This window comes from Tuber melanosporum (genome assembly GCF_000151645.1).
Source record: "Tuber melanosporum whole genome shotgun sequence assembly, scaffold_54, strain Mel28".
Taxonomy (NCBI): domain Eukaryota; kingdom Fungi; phylum Ascomycota; class Pezizomycetes; order Pezizales; family Tuberaceae; genus Tuber; species Tuber melanosporum.
This window is the reverse complement of record NW_003299100.1, coordinates 504,956-530,493: the sequence shown is the minus strand read 5'-3', so window position 1 is coordinate 530,493 and position 25,538 is coordinate 504,956. Positions and strand designations below refer to the sequence as shown.

Sequence of the window (25,538 nt, the reverse complement as noted above, 5' to 3'; positions counted from 1 at the left end):
TATATACCCAGGCTCTTCAGCTTACTGAAGTTTAATTATACAGTTCTACTCTGAGATTGAGGGTTTCCACATTGTTAACTATTAGTGAGAGTCTTTTTTTATTAAAGCAGTATGTATGTCCTTTCTTCTGACTCCTAAATCAAACTTCTCTAACAATTATTAGAATAAAGAACACTTATTTTAAGAGATCATATAAATATGAACTATAAGATCTTCAATATCTGCTTGGATAAGAATTGGAGAATAAGCTGGTATTTTTATTGATTTTAGTAGATATGTAGCGGGGCATGAATATCCAATTTGCTGTAATGAAAATCTAGTTTTACCTAGTATTTAAATAAGATTTCATTCAATTGAATGGAGAAGCTTACAATTAGGCCTTAAGTCTAGGGTAAGGTAGGAGTTATGGGATATACTATGAGGCTGGCTGATATATTAGACAGGTAGGTAGAGAGGAGTACTTAGTCAAAATATGTTTGAATACTTAGGTACAATATTGAGTCTTGGGCAAGCAACAGCTGCTGGAAAGTGGAGACTCAGGTAAGAAATACCTACTTAGGAGGTGGAAACTCAGGTAAGAAACATCAGTATCAGAGGCAGAGAGTTGAGCAAGAAACAATAGCTTTAGAAGTAGAGAGTTTAGGGAGAACTAACTACTTGGGAGTTAGTAACATAGGCAGGAAATAACTTCTTAAAAGGTAGAGAGGCTGAAACGTAGACAGGAACTAATAGCTTAAGAAGTTGAATGCTCAAGTAAGAGTAGAGACTTTAATAAGAAATAGCTGCTTAGTAGACGTAGTACTTTGATACAGGTCAGAGCCTTAAGTAATGAAGAACTGCTTTTGAGGAAGATGGAGGAGCTCTTAGATAAGAGAGAAAAATCTAGGACTTAGATTGATCTTAGAGAGCTTAATTAATCATAATATTATAGTAAAAACCTATTTCTATAAAAATTAATGAAATTTTACATGAAAATAATTTCATCCTTAAGGACAGCCAAGTAATCATGCTTGATTTAGTACCCTACCTCCTCCTTACAACATATTTCTTTTTGCAAAACCTTTAATTAAGAGGAAATATGAAAAAAGTTTGAAAGTTTTGTAAGGAGTGTAGTTTAATATATGAAGAAGAATAGAAAGAAACTTAAATATAGAATGGTAAGTAGGAGAATAATAACTTGAGTTAAGTAAAAAAGTTAAAAAAGTAAAAAAGAGAGTTCTATAAGTAGTAGATACACTATTTTGCTTGAGTTTATAGAAGTAATAAAAAAAGATTTATAGTAACTAAAAGAGATTGAAAGAAAGTATAATGAAAAGTATAAAGATTTACAAGTAAGATTTAGGTACAGAGTACTAGGCATTAATCTTATAATTTATATCATACTTGGAATATAAAGCATGAAAGAATGAGCTAATTTTGATTTTAAAAGCATCATACTCAGAAATAATTATTAAATTCAAATATTATTAAATTTTATTTATTCATAAATTATATAAAAGAATAAAAATAGTATAATAATTAATTAATTAATTAAAGTAGCATAGAGGAATAATAATTGCCTACTATTATTTAATTTATTAGAGCTAACTTGGTTTCTTAATTATTCAAGTTGTATTTTTACAATTTCCTTATCTTCTTTCACACTAGTATGATTAAGTTAGTATTAGTAAATAAACAAACAAGTAGGTGAATGCAGTACAGGAAGAGAAGCAAAAGTTAATATTGCTTCAGAGCTTCTGATCTGACTTGCTTTTTGACAACTAATTACTTAAGTCTCAAAAATTGTTATCTTAAGCAGAGCAGAATCTTGCTTTTTCTAGATAAATATCTTGTATTCTTCAACCAAGTAGTACAATTCAAGTAACAGTATAACAATTAAATAAATCATCAATTCCTATACTAGTTTTGAAAGTCAGCTTTCTAAGCTAAAGCCTCTTACTACTTATACATTTTGAATTATACAAACTATACTAGTACACCTATTAGTTTGAAGATTATTGAGAATATAGCTATACTTTAAGTTATTGTATACTGTGGTAAGTCTGTATAATATTGCTCCTGTTTGGTGAATTATGTATCATATATTAAATATTGTACTATATTTAGCATATTTAGTTGTTGCTTATTAATTGCATTGTTAGTAATTACCAAGGCTTACTCACTTTATTTTATATACTCCTGAGTATTGTATATTAGCAGCTGGAATTGGGAGATGTCAGTAGTTATATATAGTATACTGCAGGTTCAGATAGTAGTAGAGGAGTTTTAGGTATTGAGACTAGGTTTAGATAGAGAGTAGCAAATGGTTAGGATTAGGCAATATTATGATAGTAGGTATTGTGTAGGAAGTTCTGGTATGTTGATTTCTATCTGAAGCTTAAGAATTGAAGGGTTATGGAACTTTGTTGATTTTCACCTTTCAGAAGTAATTCTTGCAGGTTGCATGAGCTTCCATAGCACTACCATAACTCATACACTAACCATATTACCAAAAAAATTGTGCCATTGGATGTATCTCACCAAAGACAGGCATTTTTTAGAGACTTGTAGTTTCGTACCGGCTGGGTGGGCAATTTCCTCAAAGAGCTGTAAGAATCGCAAGAGAAACTATGTCTTCCCATAGGACAAGTATTAAGTCTTCAATATAATAACTCAAGACGACTAGACATTGTTTCATCTTAAGATCCAGAGGTGACTTGCGAGTTTGTATGGGGTGGCACGCTGGGCGTAGAATACGTGGGAACCGACTTCGCCCTATATTATCACAACCTAGGAAATCTTAGTTGTATGTTATCAGTGATTTGTTGGTTCCATCGTCCTTCCATTGAATTTTCTTGGTCGGAAAAAAAAAAGCTCTCGGCACATTTTCTGGTTTGATCTGCCTTAAAATAAGTTAAACCTCTGGGTTTATTAGACGGCTGGGCGTTTCTATCTTTGATGTCCATCTAGCCAAGATTTTTTATTTGTCATAGCACTTTAAGGCTATGGTAGGGCTTAGATATCTAGTTAAGTCACCGGGAAAATAGGGCTTATTTCTTAATGTTCCGAACCTTGACTTTGGTATATCATAGGTATTACTTTCTTGACAAAAACTAGGCGATCGGGACAATATGCTGGATGGGATCTAAATGCTACTTGCTGAGAGCAGAGACTCACTGTTAATTAGATCCGGTACCATAAGATGATGCCTTTGGCCTTGCTGTGTGGATGTGTGTTCAAGTTCTTAAACTCCTCCGGTGGAAGTTCGGGTTTAGTTGGTTCGGGTTGAATGTCCATGGCCGGAGGGGTTTTCTTGAAAGTGAGTTAGTGAACAAGTGGCATATCAGTGCGTAGACTTTTTTTATCTATGAAGGTGGGAAGGTCTCTGATTGTCCTGGTTCTATGTTATAATATTATTAGGAGGGTTCTAGCAAGAAGATGACCTTTGATAGAGGTTGGGGGGGGGGAGGGGTTGAGAATATCAGAAGAATTTTCAGAGGACGACAGAGGGCTATTTGAGGCTGGAGAATGACTCGGAAGAGCTGAGAACAAGATTAGGTGCTTTATGCCATTCTTTGATTTCGTGATGTTTCTGAGAGAGTATAGCAACCTGTAGGTTGCTGGGGGAGTATTTGGAAGGGTTTGTCGGGACATATATAGCCCAACTATTCCGTCAGGAGCTGTCGGCCAGAAAACAGAAAGCAGGCGATTACTTCCTTTTTGTAGCTCATTATTTTTCCTATTTTCCTCCAGTATCCGAACATTGATATGGTCTGGCACAGGAAAATTGGACTGAGTTTGGCGGGAAGCTGGAGCGGGAGGGATTGCCAAACAACGAATAACTCTAATCGAAAGTCGCAGAAGACTGCCTATCATAATAATTTGACTCTTTGAAGCCTGAAGCAAGATTTCCCGTGGTGTTGTTCGGACTTCTAATTAAGCAAGATCATTCTACCAGTATCGAGGAGTGTGCAAAACAGGATTCTTATATTTAGTTCACGTATGCTACCAATTGAAAAACGGCCACTTTAAAAGATCGCTTTAGCTAAAAGTTATTACAAGGCTAGTGTCGTAATTGAGCTGTGCTTACGTCCAAGCAGCAAAAACCGACGCTCACCGCGACACACGCAAGCACTGATCCACGCACCATCACTCGTCAATCACACCACACTGCAACTTGAACCTCCATTCTCCCCGACCGCTCTTGGCCTTCATCACTCACGGGAAGGAAAAAAAAAAATCACAAAAAAAAGAATCGTCAATACGGAAAAAGAACAACCATGTCTGCCTACGACCAAGAAAAACAGAAAGAACTCCACGAGCGCCCCTCGGCCTATGTCCACGGAGGAGCAGACTGCGACAATGCCGGGGACATCGAAACCACCACCCCAGGCTCTCCGGATTCCCTCTTCGGTTCCCCCAGTTCCCCGGGCCCGTCCAACATCGCCAGTGCCTTCGCTGCCGCCGTTTCTAGTTCCGCTCTCTCCAATTCTCTCTCCACCCGCCGCTCACAGGCAGTGCCAGAAATCGAGGCCCAAGTCGAAGCAGATGTTGATAGCGGCGGCTGGACCAGCACTGAGAGCAATGCCTCTCGCGCGAGCCCTGTTGGTCCCGACGCTAGCTTCGCCGCAGGTACTGGTGGACATGGTGGTGCTCGTGGTGTTGGGGGTGGGGGTGGGGGTAGGCCTACTGCACGTGAAGCTCCACCTGGGGGCTTCGGTATGGGCAGGGGAGGTCCGGCAACTGCTGAGCCGAACGCTGTTGTGATTTACAGGTGCTGGTCTTGTAATGCTATGGTTAGCATTAGGAGGAAGGAAATGATCATCATTTGTGCCGGGTGTGGAGGGAGGATTCTGATGAAGTTGAGGCCTGAGAGGTGAGTCTTTCCTTCCCTTCCCTTAGGCGATGTGAGTTGGAGGTTGGCTGATTAGAGGTGGTGTGTGGTTCAGAATCATCACCTATTCTACCATGTGAGGTGGGATATGGGAGAAGAAAAACTGGATACGGGGAGTTGGGATTGGGATGCAGTTGTTTTCAAGCTACAGTTTGAATTTTTTTGATTTTGAAACTTTGTTGTTCGCTGATTTTGCTGCGCTCAGTGTGCTGTGAGTGATGTGTGATGATCCAATACCCGTGCCTGTGAGTGTGTGAAGGTGTGGTGAATGCTTGGTGTTTCGGAAGCACAGCTGTGCCGTTGGATTTAGCTCTAGTTGCATGGTTTAAGCGGTTGTACTAGGGAATTAACATTGAATTCATTCCACTCCCGTTGTTAAGCCATGGTGTCAGAAGGGCTCTGGCTAGCGATGCACCGACCCCCCCTCTCGTTTGTATTGGCGGAGCCACAGTTTGGGACTGCCTTCTACCTAAAAGGGTAAAAAAAAAAAATTTAAAGAAATGCCACTTGTTCGAGTAAATACTATACTCCCCAGATCCCCGGGGTCAGAAAGGGCTTATTGGCCGGGTCGCCATCAGAAGACTTCAACCACACCCTTTCAAACCGAGCGTTCCTCTAGCTTTCGAGCTAAAGTTCCGTGAAATTCGGCATCCGGACGAAGGATTCATTCCTTCACTGTGAAAAAGGGTCCCCTGGTAAAAACCCATTGAGTGACTTTGGCTAATAACAACTTGCAAACTATTCAAATAATATGTTGATTCGAATCCATTCTGGGTGGAGAGGGAACTTGAGGTAATTCTCCGTGGTGCTGATGATCTACGGATTTAGTAGGAACTTTTTGATTGTTCTACCCTGAGGTTTCCCGTAGGCCTACGTTCAATTCGCTCCCCAGAGCTTTATAATCGCGTTGGCTGTGATCGCTAGGCCTAGCAAGTGACTTTCTCGTGGAGGGGTGTGATATTTGGAGGAACATTAAATTCGGTACTCACTTTACTGCGTCAAAGGGAGAAGAATGCTGCGTTGGGAAGGTGGGCGGAGGGGGATTACTACATGGTTTTCTAATGCGAGGCTTGATGTGCACCACCGCGATCATCGGAAATACCCTACTTTGTAATCTTCCTTATATTGACTACAACCCTCCCCTTTGCGCCATCCACCTGCATACCGGATTATGATACACCAGAATTCGCAGCAGGCAGGTTGCCTTGCGTGCTCCGTAGGACGAATGATACGACATGATTGACAATACAATCTTCGCGAGTGACAGTCCATCCAAACCTGGGAACATGATTCCGTGCCCCACGATAAGTCGACTGTCCCTCGTATCGAACACGCGAGCGCTAGCCCAACTTGGAGCTCTTACACTCAGGACCACTCGGGTATCACTCGGAGCAGCCAAACGAAAGCTTACTCCTCTCTCCCTTCATCGCCCAAAGTACGAGTAAGTTTAGGAGATTACGGAGGTCCGGATCGGCAGTTCTATGGGGGCGGAGCTGCCCTCCGCCACCTGACCCGGAAACGCGGATTGTGCTCTTGCACTCTTGTGGGGAGGGGGGAGGAAATAATGAGTTCGCTGGCTCCCACGAAACTTTAATTGCTCTGACAGTATCAGCGCATCACTCATGGCGTCCTTTGCACTTTATCGTGCTGCACGATTGCCCGTCCGTCCGTTTGTCGAGCGGGTAAGTTTAGCCTTGTGCCATGGTGACATTGCCGGTGCGGATGTGTTGGGGAACATACATTAATTTGTACTAGTACAGCGTCACTGTGATCACGGGTTCACGGCATTTGAAGTGCACCACCTTGGACTGGGATTCCGGTACGAGGCCAGACGTTCTCCGGGGGCGTTGCTCAAATCTTGTGTGCGGTGACCCCATGCAGGTTCGCACTAGTGTGCGTATGTGCAAAGTACTGCGCTTGGAATTGGCTACTGATCGATGCTGCGAGCTTTCTACTAATCAGAGTTCTATATCGATATCACACCTTCTCTGTAGGAAGAGTAGGGCTTCCTTTCTTGTGGCATGATTGCTACCTCGCTGATCTCTCCTGGCCTAAATTTACTCAGTTACGGAGTTTCTCTGCGGGGGAGGGGGGCTGTTGGGGGCACACGCAATCAATGCTGATTCTCTAAGAACTGCGATAGCCGCCGCATGAGCCCATGTACGTAACTCGGGCATCCCCGGCTCCCCGGGGGGGGGGAGTCAGAAGTGGCCCTCTGATAGCTCCCGCTTTGGCCCGACTCCCCGAGCTCCGAAGCACGGCTATCTCGACACAGATAAATCGCTGCCAAAATGCTCGTCTATACTATAGTATCAGAACCGGTATGACATGATACGGTAGGGGTAGACGAACCCTGGGTTCCAGAGCACTCGGCCTCTGGACCTTAGTAAGGTACTGAGGTTTGTGGGTGCCGTCTGCCCCTCTCGGGCAGGGAGCACTCGAACACAGGGATTAGAAGAAAAAAAATTGATGACCAGTCAACCTTGCGCACCCGCCCACGCAGACAAAATTAAACCCTCAATGTTCGGGCACTACTTCTTGCCCGGGACGAGTACATCAGCTTTTCTGCCACCACCACAGCTATTCCTTTCGCGATACCGAAACCGGTAGCATACTGTGATTATAGAGTTATTATAGCTGTATCACGCCGAGAACGAGGAGGTTGCAAACGATTCCCGAGCCTAGTGTAGACCGGACGTGGAAATCCGAGGAGAAGGAGTAGATGGAGGAGCGGGTGGATTCCTATATTGTACAGCATTGCGCACCGATGGCTCCACGTGAGCGCACTCATAGTCCGTATTTCGATTTGCCATGCATCAGATAGCCAGGCATCGGTCCGCTCCACGCACCCACCACGGCAACATGTACCTGAATAACGGCTTCACTACTACGGAACAGTAAAATCGTTTGTATCGGGAAAGACTTCATCAAGAGTGGCCGGTTGGTCAGTTAGCCCCAAATATTTGGTGTGTGTAGGAGCGTGGTGATATGCGGTGTTGATGTCTCGAGTTATGCTCGCAAATCGCTTGCTCTCCATTCTTGACCGTTCCAACCGATGAGAAAGCCAACCGTAAAAATGACAAATAGAAAAAGTTCCCACCAGCTAGCTTCGCGGTTCCATCATTGGTAATTGTAATGTCGCTCACTTTTTTTTACCTTACCATATGGGGGAAAACGGAAGGCGGCGGAGTCCCTTTTTTTTCCCCTCTCTTTCCCCTCTCCATCGCTTTCAACCTTTCAAGCGCAGGAGAGGGTAAGCAATTAGAACAATTAGAATATTTTAGCAGCTGGACTCCTCCGGTTGGAACTACCATATGTGGCACCCCAATCCCAGCCCAATCTCGCATTCTCTTATGCAGTGGAAGGAGCGCTCGACTTTTTGGGAAATGCATCAGCATATGCCCCGGGTTTAAGCGACCTGGATTACAAATCCTGGTCAATATGCAAAGAAAAGTGCGTCGCTGGGGGGAAAAACTTCTGGGTATTGTACAGTACTCGTACTGGTAACTGATATGGGGGAGCTTTTTTTTTTTTTTTTTTTTTTTAATTCCCCTCTTCTTTTCTCCCCTCCCTATCACCTCCTTCTCATAACTTGCTGTCGGCGATCTTTAGGATGTCGGTAGAAATCGGTGCCGTTAAAAAGCAAGCCCAACACCAGCAATGTTATAGTCGTAAGTTAATACTTAGAATGGCATTCCACTTTTGATGCTACACTCCTCGCTTTTTCTTTTTCGGATCCAGCCGGAATATGATAGCCCAAAGGTCATACCGTACGTATAGTACCGGGGGATGTTAAAATATTTTCGATAGAGCGCGCAGTAGCAGGGAGCAAAATCTCGACACCAAGGATCTCGAGCAGACGTGAATAGGAATGAAATCCTATCATCTCACTCGCTAATTCGTGGTGTTTAGCTAGAGGCTAGCTTTCCCCTCTCCACCATCTACCTTTTCCCTTCGCACGTTTCGCACGAGACGTGCCGGTGGGTGAGTATGGCATGTAGGCAAAGGAAACTGAACAGCAGTTTTAAGGGTCAAGACAGGCCTTCAAGATCCTCGAGTGAGACCCGATGTTCGGTGGAGGTGGCTTTCCCTTCCGCTATGGAGCACTGTAAAACGGTCGGGGCAGGGCAATCGGCGGACAAGGCCCCGAAATGTTTTCCAGTGGGGAGGGGGAATGGTCCAAGCCACTCAGACCGAGTGAAACTTAGTGCATGGGTGACATTTAGTGATAAGCGGTAAGGGGTGGGTGTGTATCCCGAGAAAGCAATCCCTGGACCTATCATTGACACGGCCTTTTCGCCGGCCTCTTTCCGTGTCGTGCCATTTCGCCGCGCGGTCCCGAGCCAAGGCACGAGCCGCAGCCCAGTCGCTGGGGGATTGGAGGGGGAGTGGGGGGGAGAAGAAAAAACCGACAGAAAGAGCCGGTTCGAAGGTGGCACGGTTCTCTTAGCGAAGATCCTGATGGCATAGCGCAGGCCAAGGGTTCTCTCCCCCCCAAAAAAAAAAAAAAAAAAAAAGCCAGGCTGTGGAACCGGGAGGCGATGGTGATCATACGCTTCCTCGAGACTTATTCGTTCCCGTAGGAGAGAGCTTCCCAGAACAAACCCGCGAGATACCGGTGGAGATTCATTTGTTTATCTCACGAAAAAAGAACTCCGTAGACTATTTCTTGATTACAATACCGTACCATATCGTCAAATTGAGTATTTCTGTGCAGACTATCCTGATTTATTCATTTTACTCAAGCAATCGCACTGCTCTGTTTGATAGTGAAACTTTTTGATCTTGCTCTCCAGACTTGATGCCATGCTTGTTGAGGCGGTCTAAGTGTTCCTCACCATACAAGTACTTAGGATGTGCGCATAAGTCTGTGGAAGTCGGGTATGGTTGTGACGAATGTTAATAACTTCTAAGAAAACCGAAGATCTGCTGCTGGATCAGAACCTGGAGGTTAATACTTACTCGTACCTACTACAAGTAGGACAAATAGGTTGCAGTCGCTGCGTGTTCTGTGGATGGCACAATACAAAGGTTATGGGTCAAGTCTTTGCACACACTAAATTTAGAAGCGTTGCTCAATACACGAGCCAGAAACCTTGCTACCCACACCCGGAGAATGTATCCACAAATCATACATCCATAATGTGGCCCGGACTGACAGCATAGCTCTTGCTACGGCCGTGTGATACCAAGTAACAAAATTATGGCAATTATGATACCCGCTTCACATGACCCGAGACCGCTACTCAAAAATCGAAACCGTCCGATGGGGGGAGAGGAGCGGGCGAGATGCTCCCTGCATATATCCGGTGACTCCACCGCCCCATTCCGATCCACCGTGCTCACCCACCGAGTCCCGCCCGTTTGACGAGTGATATCTCGTGAATGTGGATTTCTATTCGTTCCGATGCTCTCGAGACCGGCACTGACATTCGACATTCTTGCGCCAGGCTTTTTTGCCCTTTCGGGGAGGTCGCTTGCTGGTCATTGTGGGTTGTAGAGAGTTCAATGGAGGTGTGTTAAGTCTGTTGGTTAAGCTCTGCATGCAGAAGGGAAGAATGTGGGATAAAATTTCGGGTGGTGGGGTTACCCTGCTAGCTGGTCACATGATTTACAAAATTGACCCCCCCCCGAAAGGTGTGGCGTGGCAATACCTATCATCAATATCCTATCCGACAAGGCAGTGTCCTTCTCTCGGAATATTGGTGCCTGGAGCCTCCGTAAACCATATTTCGCACAGATCCCCCTCACCAGTTATCACAAAAAACCAAAATAAACTCCCGAGTGACGCAACATGATCACCTAATTAGCGACATGAATCTCTAAAGTACAACCCACCAACGAACTCCCGCTACCCCTGATCATCCCGAACATTGAAAGTCTAGCCGAATGTAAACTTAAAAATGTACAAAAATCAAACCAAATGCAACGAGAGGCAAAGTTCTGATTCCACAAAGGATATAGCGGCAAGAGAAAGGTAGGAGTTGGTAACAATGGGTGTAATAGTGAACGAGCGCACGGTATCAAGCGATATAGACTACCTTGTGAAGAGGTAAGAGTTGATACTCCCTTGCCCAGTCCCGGGTCCCGCGCTTTTCTTTTTACCCTTTGGCGCAGGCTTGGGCTTCGGCTTGGGATTCGGCTTGGGATTTGGCGCAGGCTCCTCTTCCGAAAAGGATTCCCACGCAGGCTCAAGCTTTGTGACTGTAAAGAAATGTCAGTCTGTGTGGGGGAGCGGGTAATAGGACAAATGCTCACCAAGATACCCATCCTCATCCTTAACTTGTACCTTTTTATTGACCTTTCTCCTCCCGCGTCTTCTACCGCCTTTGGTGACAGCGCTCACAACACTACCGGTAGGGAGTTCGACAGGCTCGTCTTCTGGCGGCTTTTGAACTTCTGGAACTTGTTTTTCCAACTCTTCTTCCTCCTCATTGCTCACATATTCCCTTACTCTCCTTTTAGGCTTAGCTTTGATATCTGTCAACTGTTAGCGCCCGGGAAACAATCAAGTTGGCAAGCACAAAACATTCCTTCATCATCACTCATCTCTATCATTTTAGTAAGTTCATCATCCCTCTCCCTTCTCTTTTTGACATCTTCAGCGGTATCTCTAAGGAGAGTAGGTTCAAAATCTTCCTCTTCCTCGCTACCAAGTTCCATTTTAACCGGGACTGAAATCACAAATGAGTATCCATCATGGTAATCGTAAGATGTGAGTATAACCAACCTTCTTCAGTTTTAGGACTATGCGCAGTTGAAGAAAGATTGGATTCCGCCTTCTTAATGGCAGCATTGCCCCATGAAGTGAACAGATAGAAGATCCCAGTTTCATCAGTGCAGCTTAAGTTGCCGATTGAGAACGCTTCATCTGAGTAGAAGTGGGCTTATTCTCTACCTTGGTCTCAGGTTCACGTTTCGCCTTAGTCTTTGTATCCGTTTTGACTTGGCCTCAACTCTTTCCTTAGTCTCAGCCTTCTCACTCGCCTTCGACACGGCCGCGGTAGCCACGGCATGCGGTATGGCTGGTGGCCTGTTCGGCCTCGGGGCTTTCTGTCACTCGGTTAGCACAAATTCAGTGCCAGTAACAAGGAGAAGGGACCCACAATCGCGGCACGATTAACTATCTTGCCCTAAATGCTTCCCGCAGCATGTTCATCCTCATAAATGAATTCCGCGCGAACCCTCTCCGAGCAAGCCGACGACACAGTCAAATCCTTAATCCTGCTCGGTCTAAGACTATGAACGTGAACTGTCTTGATGTTTTCGATTTCCGCTTTAACTTCTGAAACCCCCCCACATTAGCCACCCATCCACGCCCCCAAACCATCTTAGAGAAAAACAAGATGAAAAAATAAGAGAAAACAAACCTTCAAGTCTCTCCTCACCAATCAATTTGACAACCTTCTGATACTTAAACCCCTCCTTCTTTTCCCGCGGTGTAACCTCAAAGGGGCTCAAGTTCATATCCTCATCTTCGTCCTCATCATCATCACCATCCTCGGCCTCTTCAATGACCTTCCGCTCGCAAGTGATGATGTACGTAGCATGGATACTCTCATCCTTCTTCTTGTGACACTTGTGGAACTCGTAGAGCATCTGCTTCGCGACATTGGCATGCACTTCGAGTCTGCACGCTAGCATGCGGTAAGTGACCTTGAAATTTTGCCGCATTGTTAGCCACCGCGCACCCCCCGAAATTTAGCTAGCAAATCTTACGACTTCACATTCATCAATAATAGAAGACTCCGGGTATTTCTTAGAGTTACCCATTGTGAGCCCTCTGTTTCGGGGTCGAAGAAGCAAAGATTGGAAGGTGCTGTTGCTGGGATGGTTGGTTGGTTGGAGTGGCGAGGTAAATTGAAAATCTGGGTCGACGCGAGGGAGAATGCCAAGACATGATTCATCAATTTTCAGATACGTACTCGCGCGTTTCCGAGATGAAAAGCCTCACGACCTCTCACTCGACCTGAATTTGATGGTGGAAATCCACCACGGTGGAACCTCTGATTCTAAAAATAACTCGGGGGTGGATTCAAGCGAACGTGGAAGAAGGGGGGCGGTCTTGGCATAGGAAACCGGTGGTAACAGGGTGGGAACCAGGTGATATCACATGACACTGAATGGGGGATAAAAAATCTGCGTACAGTTACAGTATGGAGAACACACTGGTGCAGTATAATCAAAATGTTATTCTCTCAATCAACCGCAAATTCACATACTGCACCAGGCACACGATACGCCGCCGGACGGTGCCCTAACATAAGATACCACAACCCCACCCTGCAACCAGTCACACCAGCAACATCCACTAAAACACCTGCAGACCTTGGAAATGCAGAGCAGGGTATGGGGGAGGGGGGGGGGGCCGGGAATATAAGAAGACTATGAAACCTGGAACGTGGAGGTTGGAGAAGACATCGGTGTCAACGACGGTCGCTCCGACACGGATTGCACAGTGAGTTCGGTCTGGAACTCGCAGAAAACACTGTACAGTATCCGGGGGGTTGCCTAAAACCGGTGGATGGCCGGTGGTGATCTCGGATCATTCGACCGGACGATCACGATTTCTGGAAGGACAGAAATATAAGGTAACAGGATCAAGAATGATGACCAGGTGGTTTGGAGTTGGGGCGCCCAATTGAACAAGTAAGGATCAAACCAAGCCTAGAGGGAATTTTCGTTATCTCCAGGAACTCATAGAATTGGAATTTCTATTAAAAACTCGTTATTACCATGTTCTGGGGGTATTCGAACCGAAATCCTTGAGGGGAATAGATACAAATTTTGGGGGTAAACGGTGGATGTGTGATAGATGGCGTCGAATGTCACACCTCAATAGGTCATTCACTCTCACACAGTACCAAAATATCTACATAGCTAGAATTTATAATAGTCGGGTTGATCAAGTGAAAGTTGTCGAAATGACAATGCCCCTTCCGTTCTTTTTTTTACCCCCTTTGCCCCTTTCCTACTCCCCCACCGATCATGGATTCCAATCCTTTGGGATAATTCAGGTGTGGGGTCCTATCATACCGCAATAGCTCTCCATTTCAATCTTCTGGAATTTCTTAATTCCCCAATTCTACAGCACACAGTTCATGATTTGCTCATTGCGTCTGCCCTAACAGGAGGTGCTTGATCGGTTCTCGACTATCGCCGCCTGGGTAGGATGCGGTGGTTCGGTTTACCGACCGAATGGTGGGTGGACTACCCATCGCGATGTTAGAGAAATTGTGATTCCAAATCAATCTTAAATTAGGCCCGATATATGACTCTAGTAGATACTATGTGGTTATTATTATGGTGGTGATATCAGCTCACTAGATAAGTCACTCCAAAAAAAAAACCCATAATTCGGGGTTTCTTTCTCGGGGGGGGGGCGAAACACAGGCGAGTACCGGTATTCCTGGATAAAGGTGAGTGGCATATGGGATAGTACGGTGCGGTGCTGTACACCTACTGAACAAATCTGAGCCAGTATGGATCCTGCGAGACATTGGGTTAAATATACTGGTCGAGTGGATCGAATGATTCATGGACAGCCCTTCACGTGCGCTTCTTGGACAATACATCTGATTGTGTGAAGATAGAATTCCTGAGGACACCCCGCTCAGAGAGAAATATGAGTAACAGAATTGGGAAGTGAGTAACCTTCCAGTTCAGCTGGACAAACTGGCGGAACAGCATAACCTGGTGTAAAGGGTGAAGGACCCAGCCGAGAGGGTTCAGAGGCTCCGTGTATGAAAACAAACTATCAGATTTCACCAGTGATAATGTGATTACGGCAACAAGAAACTGATTCTCTGCCTCAAGATTAGATTTGTGGAGATAAGGCATGTCACTGTTATCCTTATCGCCTTCGCCCATGCATCCTGCCTGTAGGGGTTAGGGTTATTGGAGAGCTGCAGCAGTCGCTACCTGGTAATGTGTCCTGCAGTGAGATCTATACAGAGGTACAGCGTATAAGTTTTGTAGATTTTGCTAGCAGGGGTTTGCTGCCAGCAGGGGGGGCAAGTGCAATAAATCAGGTATAGTGGCTCGGCATACATGCCAAGGGCCTCAGGAAACAACTGAAATAGAAGTCATAGAGGTGTATTCTGTTTGAATGAAAATTTATTTAATATTTCGTGAAGAGGCCATTAGCCTCAATAACTGCCTGACACCGGGAAGGCATACTTTCGATCAGCTCTCTAAACTCATGCTACCCAACCATCCTCCAAGTTTCCTTGACTACATCCTGTAATCAATCATATGACATATTCTCAGGAAAATTATCTTGCAGATAATTTTTCATCATATGCCATACCTTCTCGATAGGATTCAAGTCAGGGGAGAAAGGTGGCCAATAGATAACCTCAATCCCTCTCTCCTAAAGCTCAGCAGTAGTATTTCCTACTACATGTCCCGGGGCCCCATCCTGCATAAGTTTTAAATAAATTCCATTATGCCAACAAAATTCTATATACACATGAATTACGGGCACAGTGTGTGCACAGTAACTTTCTGAGCTTATAGACCCCCAATCCTTCTCCCAAAATATCCCAGGATCTTGTATATCACTGTGAAAACAACCCCAAAACATCCATCCCCATTTTCTTTGATACTTTTCTACTATACATGTTGGATCACACTCCTCCCCAGCCCTCTTCGAAACCCAAGTCCTTATATGCCGCCCACCTGTGATCCATGTTTCATCTGTCCACAAGATAGAATTCCACTACTCACCAGTCCAGCCCACTTGCTCCTCAGCCCATTGGAGTCTTATAATATAGTTTCGTTCCATGATCGGTAGTTTTCGCATTACGAGGTGTCGGTGGAACCCTTCCCTTATCAATGCTGCTCGAATAGCAGTTCTCCCAACTCCAAAATCTAGCTCAACTGCTAGCTGCTTGTAAGAAAGACATCTGTTCCATATGGACAGGCATATGTAGGCGGCAAGATTCTCAACTTGTGCTTCAGTAAGCACTGGAGGCCGACCAAAATGCTTTTTGGGAGTGGTCGGACATGCATTATTGGAAGAGCATGCATAGCCAATTTGGCGAAGAGAGAACCCAGTGTGTTCCTGGATTTGAGCATATTTCCAGCCAATAGCATGCAGTAGTTGACAATCTCGACGCTGATCGCTGGTCAAATAGAACCCTTTCAGAGGTGGTGGGGGTGGGGGGATCACCGGCTCGGACACATCTCTTTGTTTGTATATAGTTAAGGCCCCTTGCGGTGAACTTACTAATAAATGTCTCTGACCCCAAGGATTTCCTCTGTGTTTGCTCAGCGTTTGCTTGAATAGAAGGAGTTGTGAAAAATCTTCACTCATACAAGCAGCCAAGTCACCATACTGGATTTGCTGCACTTATTCCAGCCTGTAGTACATCCCTGCTAGCAAAATCTACAAAACTTATACGCTGTACCTCCGTAAACCACACAAACTCTGTCAACCTTTTTTCCCATCACTTCAACTGCTAGAGCGACCCCTCCTCACCATGGCTGCACAAATCCTCACAAAAATCCATTAGGCATTTGAAACTCGCACCTGTAAGTTTCTTACATTCTCAAAGCTTGATCCAACTGTGTCCACTGAAATTCTCTATAATCTTCTCCATCAGAAAGATCTCAGTACCCTTAGCTTGAGGTGAGTACAAGTTCCAGGAGTCAAGTTTTCATACAGAGCAGTTTTATTTTGCAGGTTAACCTAAATTAACAGTTCTGATACTTTATCCCTATATCTTGTATATGCCTAGAATGAGGAAGAACGTACTAACTATTACCAGAATTCACTTTATTGCCCCCAACAGGTACCTCCGTGTTGTCACGCTGAGTCGCCTGCATGAAACTATGGTAGGCTGGATGCGAATTGAGTTCAGCTTGTAGACATGCTACGGCCTCCTTACACCAATCGCTTGCATCTTGCTAACAGATGCCATGATTAGTATGTCCCTTTTATCTACTGTATGGAACCTCCCCAGTCCATACGAATAATTGAATAGAATACGATACCTTTGTTGGTGCGTTCGCAGGCTCAAACAAGATACTGGATCTTTGTTATAGCCCCTGCATTAATGATGTACCAACTGAGTTTCCAACTATTGTCCTGGAAGTGGGGTGGAGTGAGTCACAGGCCCAGTTAGAATGTGACTACAAATTGTGGCTCGAAGGATCTGCTGGGGCTGTGAAGGTTGTTCTGTTGTTTAAATTATTCGCAGCAAATATAAACAATGAAATCAAGACTACTTTAACCATCTGCCGAGTTGTGGATGATGAACTTGTCATGGATCCATATACATGCTCTTCCCTTCCCTACTATATCTTTATCTTTCTTTCATCCTATTAATCAACTCCCTCATCTTGTAGGAAATATTCCCCCCTGGAGTCTATTCAAGATCCATTTATCACAGTGGAAGAGCTTTTTAGGGGGAGATATCCCATTGACTTAAACCCTCTAACTCTTTTTCTGTTGTCTCTGGTGCAGCTCCGCCATTTAGCTGGAGCAGAGATCCACAAACAGGGATATATTCCTATGGGCTACTAGTGCACTTAAACACCCTGTTACTGGTACTGAATTTTTGCTAACCGAGTGATAGAAAACCCCAAGGCCAGAGGATAAAAAGAAAAGCGCAGGACCTGGGACTGGGCAAGGGATCAACAAGTCTTACTTTTTCAAAAGGTAATCTATATCGCTTGATACCGTGCGCTCATTTATTACACCTATTGATACCCATTACTACTTTTCTTTTGCTGTTATATCCTGGGTGAAATCGGAAGTTTGCCTCTTGCATTTGGTTTGACCCCCGCGAATTTTCAAGTTTGCATTTGGCTAGACGTTCAATGTTCGGGATGGTCAGTGGGTAACGGGAGATTGTTTGTGGGTTGTACTTTAGAGATTCATGCAGCTAATTAATGAGGTGGCCTGTCAAGCTGAACCTATTGTGGGCTGATAGGCTGATTTCCGCTGAAATATACTCGTAATCTGATGGTATATTTCAAGAGTTTTCATAGTACTGTGAGGATCGGATGGCGTGCGCGGGCGCTGGAGTGCGGCTGGGTCGTGGGGATGTGAGCGCAAGGGAGTTTCGTCTATTCTGTGTGGGTCCGGGACTATTGGATTACGATCATGGGTGCAGATTGGTGTAATTGTGGGCCAGCCTTCATTTGACCCGTGTGTAGTCCCGGGAATAGTATTGTGGGTCTTGTTGGGCTGCGGTGCTTCCACCGTTGCGATGATATGATTTTATGGGTGAGGTGGGCCCGGTTGCGGTCTGTGGGGGGTTGGGGTGGTGGCACTATGTGATTAGGAAAGGGGAGAGAGAGAATAGGATCGTGGAGTGGTCATGTTTAGTTCTTTGCTGCTTGAGAATCCAGGTGTCGTGCCGGCAAGCACGATCGTCATGAAGAAAGGATATCACACCTTCCCCCTCTCTCTTACCCCCGTTTTTCGCTCTATCCAACCTACCAATCACGATACACGGAACCCGAGTGAGAGCCTATGACAATCTCTCAACCCGGATCAAGTCTCCAAACTCGCAGAGCGGGGCGGTGCATCGATCGCAGATATCCACATTATGCGGATACACTGTTGCTAGCAGTGCCTGTTAGTATTACTTTGGTTACTAGCCACGCATTCGAGAGATTTCTTCGGGTGGTGATATCCATGAACCGTTATTGCTAACTTACGGATGTGAGAACGGTATGGGTTTGTGGACGTTCGATTCCGTGCGATTGGATAGATGGTTCTTGGGAGATCGATTTGAAGATTGGCTGTAGGAGGGTAGGATTGCAGCGTGAGGGTGTATGTGATGCCTTTTTTTTTTTCTCCCAAAGAACTAAGTTATATCATACCGTAAAAAAAACATCTAAGTGCCAGGCCGCCAATAGTGGATTTAACGAGTTTTCACCCCCGTGATACTATATTAGTACTGTACTGTGAACACCACCAAGATTGGAATGCAAACTTGTCTCTAGATAGGATTTAGATTCCATGGTCAAATATGAACTAAGGGGGTACGAATTAAAAGAAAAGCTCGTAACCAGGATAACAATACCGGAAGTTGGAGGTTATGGAAAAACAGAAAAACAGAAAAACAGAATCCTAACACTAGCTTTGGTCTGTCATACTTGTAATCCATTCCTCATCTCAATGAGCAGGACCAACTTGCGCAATAATTCACAGTTTCTAGAGATCACATTAGCAAATCATCATTTCTAACAATCAACCTGTGGTTTGAGTAGTTCCAGATAAAAACTATGGGAATTGTACAAGTGCATGTATTTAATTTTTTCGCCAAGGTGTTCCTATTACAAATTATTTAGTACACAGTATAGATGTTTTAGGCGGAGACAACCTAATAGACTTCAGAGTTGTCTAGGTCAACCAAGATTTGTTTCTGTAGATGGAGATTGTCTAGGAAGGCTCAGATTACACTCGTTTCGTTTATGACTATTAAGAGTAAAGTAATATGGTAAAGCAGAATAGAATTGTAAGAACAATATTATATTGTTAAGGTTTCTTCTCTGTTGCTTGATGATGTCTAAAAGCTTAGGAGGTACTTCGATATTTATATTGCATGTCTGAGTATTCACAGACTACATCTATCTATTATACAATTTATGTAACCCTCTGATTATAACTCACAACATCAGGTATTCTCCAAAGATGCGAATACCTGGAGACCCTGAAAATCACCACACCTTCTGGGGTAATTATGATATTATCCACTAGGAACTATACTGTTTCCAATAGTAATTGTCTGATCATTAAAGTCATGGTCTTTAAACTTATGGCCCAGTTTTTAAGTTAAACTTAGTTGGCTCCAATTGTCTCTGTCATTGATGAAATAATCAGTTTCATCTGCAGGTTGTATTTGTAGAGATAGTCATAATTATAATCTTCCTAAGTCACCTGACTTCAAATCTCTATAACTCCATACCCAACCCATAGATTTCTTCCAGAGGACTTTCTACTAATTAGCAGGAAGCTATTCTACTAGATTGACAGATAATTCCTCAGTCGGTAACCCTTGGTTGCTATGGGTAATAAGGCATTAATTGCTGTACTAGTATTGGGAACAATTCCTACAACCATAACACATACCTGGACCTTGTTGTAATACTCTGTGAAGTCTATTGGCTTCCATGATAGTATTCATTGGAGTTCTAGACTCTGCTAGTTATTGTAGGGTAGGTGTGAATGTATTGGTTTCTTGCTGAGATTTTTTATCATTTGATACCATATCTTTGTACAAAAATATCCATTATATACAGCTGCTGCCAAAGATGCCATATTTTTTGAAGCCTTGTAACTCTCTGACTAGTTGACGGATTTACTCTGTTCTACTTCCCAGACCTAACTGAAGATCCCCTCCTATATATTCTGCTAATTGGATCCAGTCAGATAGACGGCAGTGATAAATATAGTGTTATTCTTACATCTCCAATTCTGCAGTATTATAGTCACAGGACACAACTAAGATTGATATGTATGATAATGTTGGGGTCGTATAAGGGGGCCAGAAGGGGCGTGGTGAAGGCCAGAAATTCTGATTCTAAGTGGGGTTATTCTACTTAGTGTGGTTCCTAGGTATTGGATCCTGGTATTCCTAATAAGATGTCGGGAATAACTGCAAAGGGTAAGACTATGCTTAAATGAAATGCTGAATAAAGAACAACGATAAGGTTAGAGCTAAACCTGGAAAATTCGAGGAAACTAACTTAGAAATTGCAATTGCGGTATATCACTTGCGACTACTAAAAAAGTGTTCAAACTTGACCCTCAATGTTATTTGACCCTCTATACACTTACGCTCGAAAAATATACCCTCACCTGACATTGCCAAAGGTGAAATATCTTTGCCTGGTGAATCCTGAATCCCTAATCCATCTTCAGTATGCTCCTACTTGGTCCACCTTTATTGCTCTAACCTAAGATAGTAGACCTTAGCGAAATGGTTCTTAAAGTGGTTGACATTTTTCAGAGATATTGAACATTCAGAGTAGGAGTAATCGACACTTGTGGATGATTTAAGTTTGACTATAAGAGTACGTATATGTTAAATTGTAGTCTAGAGTGTCGCATAGATGTGAAGCCCATGGATAGTATGAACTTTGAAGTCTTTGAGGCATAAGGGGCATATTTGCCTAGCAGATCTGGAGGTATGTACATTAGATCCTGTTGGGAGAGGTATTGTGATACTGTTAGTGAGTGTATAGCTCGGAGGTCTACCTTTTGATTTAGCCATCAGGCAGTCCACAACAGAGTTTTCCATATGTTCAGAAGGTACCGTAACTCAATTGTGGCGCAATTCTACCAGATTTGTTATAACCTGAGGAATATCAAATTCCATGGGTCATAAAAAGTATTTGGGAATTTGGGTATGTAGGACTAGTTTAAAATCAGAGATAGTGATTGAAATCTTTTGATAGAGAGCCTCTCTATGTTAAGTTAATTTGAGATTTCTGGGTAATTATATTGCCAGTAATATTTGTCTTACACTTGTGTCAGTCTGGTAGTTCAAAATTTATGTCTCAAATTGCCGATTTTTACTGATAACTTCCAGTAGCATTTTCTCAGTGAAGTTCCTTTAGCATTTTTAATTGTTCTGTAAAGTACTAGCATTTTCCTCTTAATCTCCTCCTGCTTGTCATCCAGAATGGATAACTGAGGGTGATTACTCAGTCACCTTATTTTCTTCTGAATTCATCTTTCCTGGTGCTCCAGGATCTCTCACTTTCTCTATGCAGATTGAGGCCTCCTTTAGTTCAGCATGAGATTGCTTACCAAGAAACAGAGATTGGATATCTATAGTAAATAGGTGCTGCATGTAGTGTTTGATCACACCGGGGCTGGAATGACTCAGTATCTTTTGTCTAATTGATATTGTAACTCCTTTAATAGCTACTTGCTTGCTAAGAAAACTATTAATAGTGCCATGGTGGAAACAGTAGGGAGTAAGCTTTTTCGTAAATCCCACGACCATATCAAGACAACTAAGTTAGAGAGAGAGATTACTGCAATGGAAGAGACTGTCGGGAAAATATTTGAATTGCCTTGTTAAACTCTCTGAAAAACTAGAGTGTCAAGATTAGACTTCTTCCAAGGGATGGTCAGAATACTACTGTTTTCATCTCTGACTTTGAGCTGGAAAATATCCACAGGCATCATACCCTCATTTTCAAAGGTATCATCTGAAAAAATAAGAGCTAGTGTAATGGGGCCTTCCTTTGGGAAGATGGATCTCAAGGTTGCGACCACACCGAAATAAATTCTTCCGCAAAGTAAACAAATATAATAAATTTCAAAAGTCTCAACAGTAGAGTTTGAAGAAACAAAACTGTAAAACTTAACATCGTTAAGTCACAGCTTTTACTCAATTAAGTCCTGATCTTGAGAGGTAGTTGATTGCCAGAGTAGAGGAGAACTCGTATATACTTAAGTAGATTTCATATACTGCTAGTTGCTCCCCATCACTACTCTGTATTCGCGAGCACCCAACTCCCTTGGGCTGCCTAGCTAACCTCCATGGATCAGACCAAAGAAAGATCCTCCATAGCGCACTAGACTACTCTTGTGCTTTGCTAACACCCACTCGGTAGAAGTATTTTAGCCCGGCATCTACAATGCAACCGCAGGAGTAAAAACTCTTCATATCACGGACATGTCAATGGCGAGATGTCATGCCTGAGTAGATACAATACCAACTATATAACTCTCTACCCATAAACACTTAGTCTTCTATGAACATCCGCAGCCCCTGAACATCTATCCGGTTCTACTTGATTCCATATCATTCCGGATGATGGCCATGCAGCTTCTCCAATAGACTCCTTCGGATGTTGACTACCAATAGGCGCTACCCATAGTCAACCCTCCTAGAAACAGGTCTTATCGTGACCTTAGACTAGTGTCTCTGAGTCCCTAATGATTCTCCAATACTCTTACACTTTTGGGGCAACGGACTTCGGTTACCTCACCTACTGGCTTTTAGTAACCTCACATACTACCTTAGACTTCAAAGTAGTATTACTCCATCAGTTCTGGTCTGCTTTACGTGAAACCACCTGGAGACCATTCTCCAGGTTCACCTCTACCCCCTCATATATCCTGCAGACAGCTTCCGGTCAGACAGACACTGAGAACGTATACGGTGTTACGGGAGCATCTCCACCTGAAAACATTTACTAGGCTTACAGCAACTCTCCAGGCTGTATCCCATGATGCCATGGACTTATAACCAGGCTGGAGAGGGGTGTTAGCCACCACACCTCCAAGTTACAGCTGGTTCGGAACTCAACTGGATGTGCCGGAGTGATCCGCACAACTTGAGATTCGAGCATCCTATGTAGTAACTTCCCCCGAAGTCTTGCGTAACAAGTTACTTTCAAGGTAGGGTAACTTGGCTCCATAACAGGGTAACCGATAGCCCAAGGCAGGGTAACTTTAGTCTAAAGGTAGGGTAACAGCATACTGAGTTACCATACAGAGTAGGATAACTCTACCCGAACTCACCGTTGAGTAATTCAGGGTAACTCCCAAATTGCCTACTTAGGTTACCCTACTGAGTAGGGTAACTACTGCTCCTTACTAGTATCTGTATACTTCTTAGTATAGTATAGTATGCCCAACCGAGGTACCTAACTAACAGTACCTCTAGCCGGTAGATTCTAGTCTACTACCATTCCTACCACAGTAGTCTCTTAATACCTGTATGGGTATAGGTTTGGTTAACTGTAATAGTACTCCATGGAGTCTTGTTACAGCTAGAGAGAGAATTATCAGACAACATAAGAGAATATCAGGTTCTAGATGTAGCAAATATTCCACACTAATTCTTGTTAGCCTCTAGTGTCCGCCAGTGTATTTCCATATAATACTCACAGTTCTCAGGTATTTCTGCCTTCTTTTAGTAGTGTAGTTCTAATAACAAGTACTAGGGAATCTCCAGAATCATCCGTAGTATTCTTAACTACTAGCAATCGCATATCCTATATACTTTCAGTTGTAGGTTCCTGGCCCTTTGAATGGTAACTTACCTTATTTGTAATGCATTCATTAGTGTTAGCATAGCCAGATAACTCAACCAATACACCCGGCCTTGAGTAGGTATATGACGTTAACTGCATTAGCAGAGTAGTTTGAATTTGATATCTTTCATGCAAAAGGCCTCCAGCATCAAAGTACCAACTAAACTGCAATAGTGTATGCAAGTCAGAGAGAATACAGATTTTTTTTTTCCTGGATGGGAGCACTATAATACCCTCTTCTAGCTCCAGTTCCATGATGAACTGGAGCTGTGGTTAGTACCTCTCTCCTAGTGTAGATTTGTATATGAAAACTCACACCCTGGACTATTTTATTTGTGTATCCCTTCTCTTGCTTGGTGAGAAGCTCTGGTTTCTCTAATTAAATTTCCAATACTAATGATTAAAGCCTTTTATAGTATGGGAGAATGGTAGACCTGGAAGAGGGAGTGCACCTTCTTCTCTATTATTTCTCATCCCTTTCAGGAAAGAAATACACAGATGTCTTTTAGATTGAATTCCTTTATGACATGATCTGGATCGACATTCTTCTCCCACATATCTATATAAAAATTGGTACTAATTTGAATATATAGGGAATATAGTGAGGTAGCCTACTAAGTCCAACTTTTTTTAATGTAAACATTCATTTTCTCTGTAGGCCTGGGTCACACCACTTTTGCTTTGTCTATCCAATTTGGACCAAGTAACTTGTTGTAGCTGTCCGAAGATATTTCTAGTGTAGTGGGAACTGAGGAAGAAAAGCTGATGAGCAAGAGACCACTAGCTTATATATTCCTCATTCGACTTGTTAACTTAGGATTGGCACCGCCTAAAACTATTAATACATGTTATTCTAAGCTGTTAATAACTGGGTTATGGCTATAGAACTCTCTATCACTGACCTAGATCTTGAGTGAAAATCAGCTCAGGCTTGTAGACTCCCCCTCCCCATTCTGTCCAACTGCAGAAGTTTATTTAGACACTAGGCTAGCTGAGTGGAGATGAACTTTATGTACTTTACTTAACGATGTAACATTTGTTGTGGTCTTCGGCTGGGGGATCCCAGTTCTTCTATTCATTACTAGACTTCCTCAAAAGGATCTTTATCCCGCGGTCAGCTTGTGATGAGTGAGTTGAGACCACTCTAGTGCTTCTTCCCTCAGATAAGATACACTAATGAGAATCTGCCAGAATAGCTCTGGAGTGTCTATTCTGCAACAAGCTTTCTAGGATTTTGTAGGAATATCTCGCTTGATATAGAAAAATACCTACATTTAGTATATGTATTTTCTGGAGATGCATCACTTAGTAAAGAATATTCTTTATAATATTATAGTAGCTTTGTGTAAAAATACAATACTACTTTACTTTGGTTTTGCGGAAGTATCATATCTATCTTGACAAAAAAATGCCTAGGCTTGGTGTAAAAAATATAAGAGGTTTATTATATTATACAAGCCTTTTGTAAAAATACAATATGGCTTATCTTGAGTTTTGGTATCTAGCTTAACAATAATATTGTAATGTGTTCGCAAGGTACTATTCACATTATCGGTAAATGGTATGATAGTTGGCAGGTAGCCTGCTCTACCAGAGAGGAGGCGAGAGCTGAGAACCAAAGGAGGCTTTGAAGGTGTACTGAGAAACAAAG

The 25,538-nt window shown here is 43.4% G+C and overlaps 1 protein-coding gene; it reads right to left on the bottom strand.

The window, feature by feature from the left end:
* Positions 1–11,064: 11,064 nt before the first annotated feature.
* Positions 11,065–12,695, bottom strand: GSTUM_00009250001 (uncharacterized protein; the record flags this gene model as incomplete). XM_002840576.2 has 9 exons in its annotated part: positions 12,593–12,695; positions 12,244–12,529; positions 12,058–12,158; positions 11,980–12,000; positions 11,772–11,926; positions 11,604–11,716; positions 11,419–11,547; positions 11,140–11,353; positions 11,065–11,077 (listed from the first exon to the last, which is right to left on the bottom strand). Exons 1-9 carry the CDS (start codon positions 12,644–12,646, stop codon positions 11,065–11,067), a joined length of 1,086 nt encoding a protein of 361 aa, XP_002840622.1. The 5' UTR covers positions 12,647–12,695.
* Between the last annotated feature and the right edge of the window lie 12,843 nt (positions 12,696–25,538).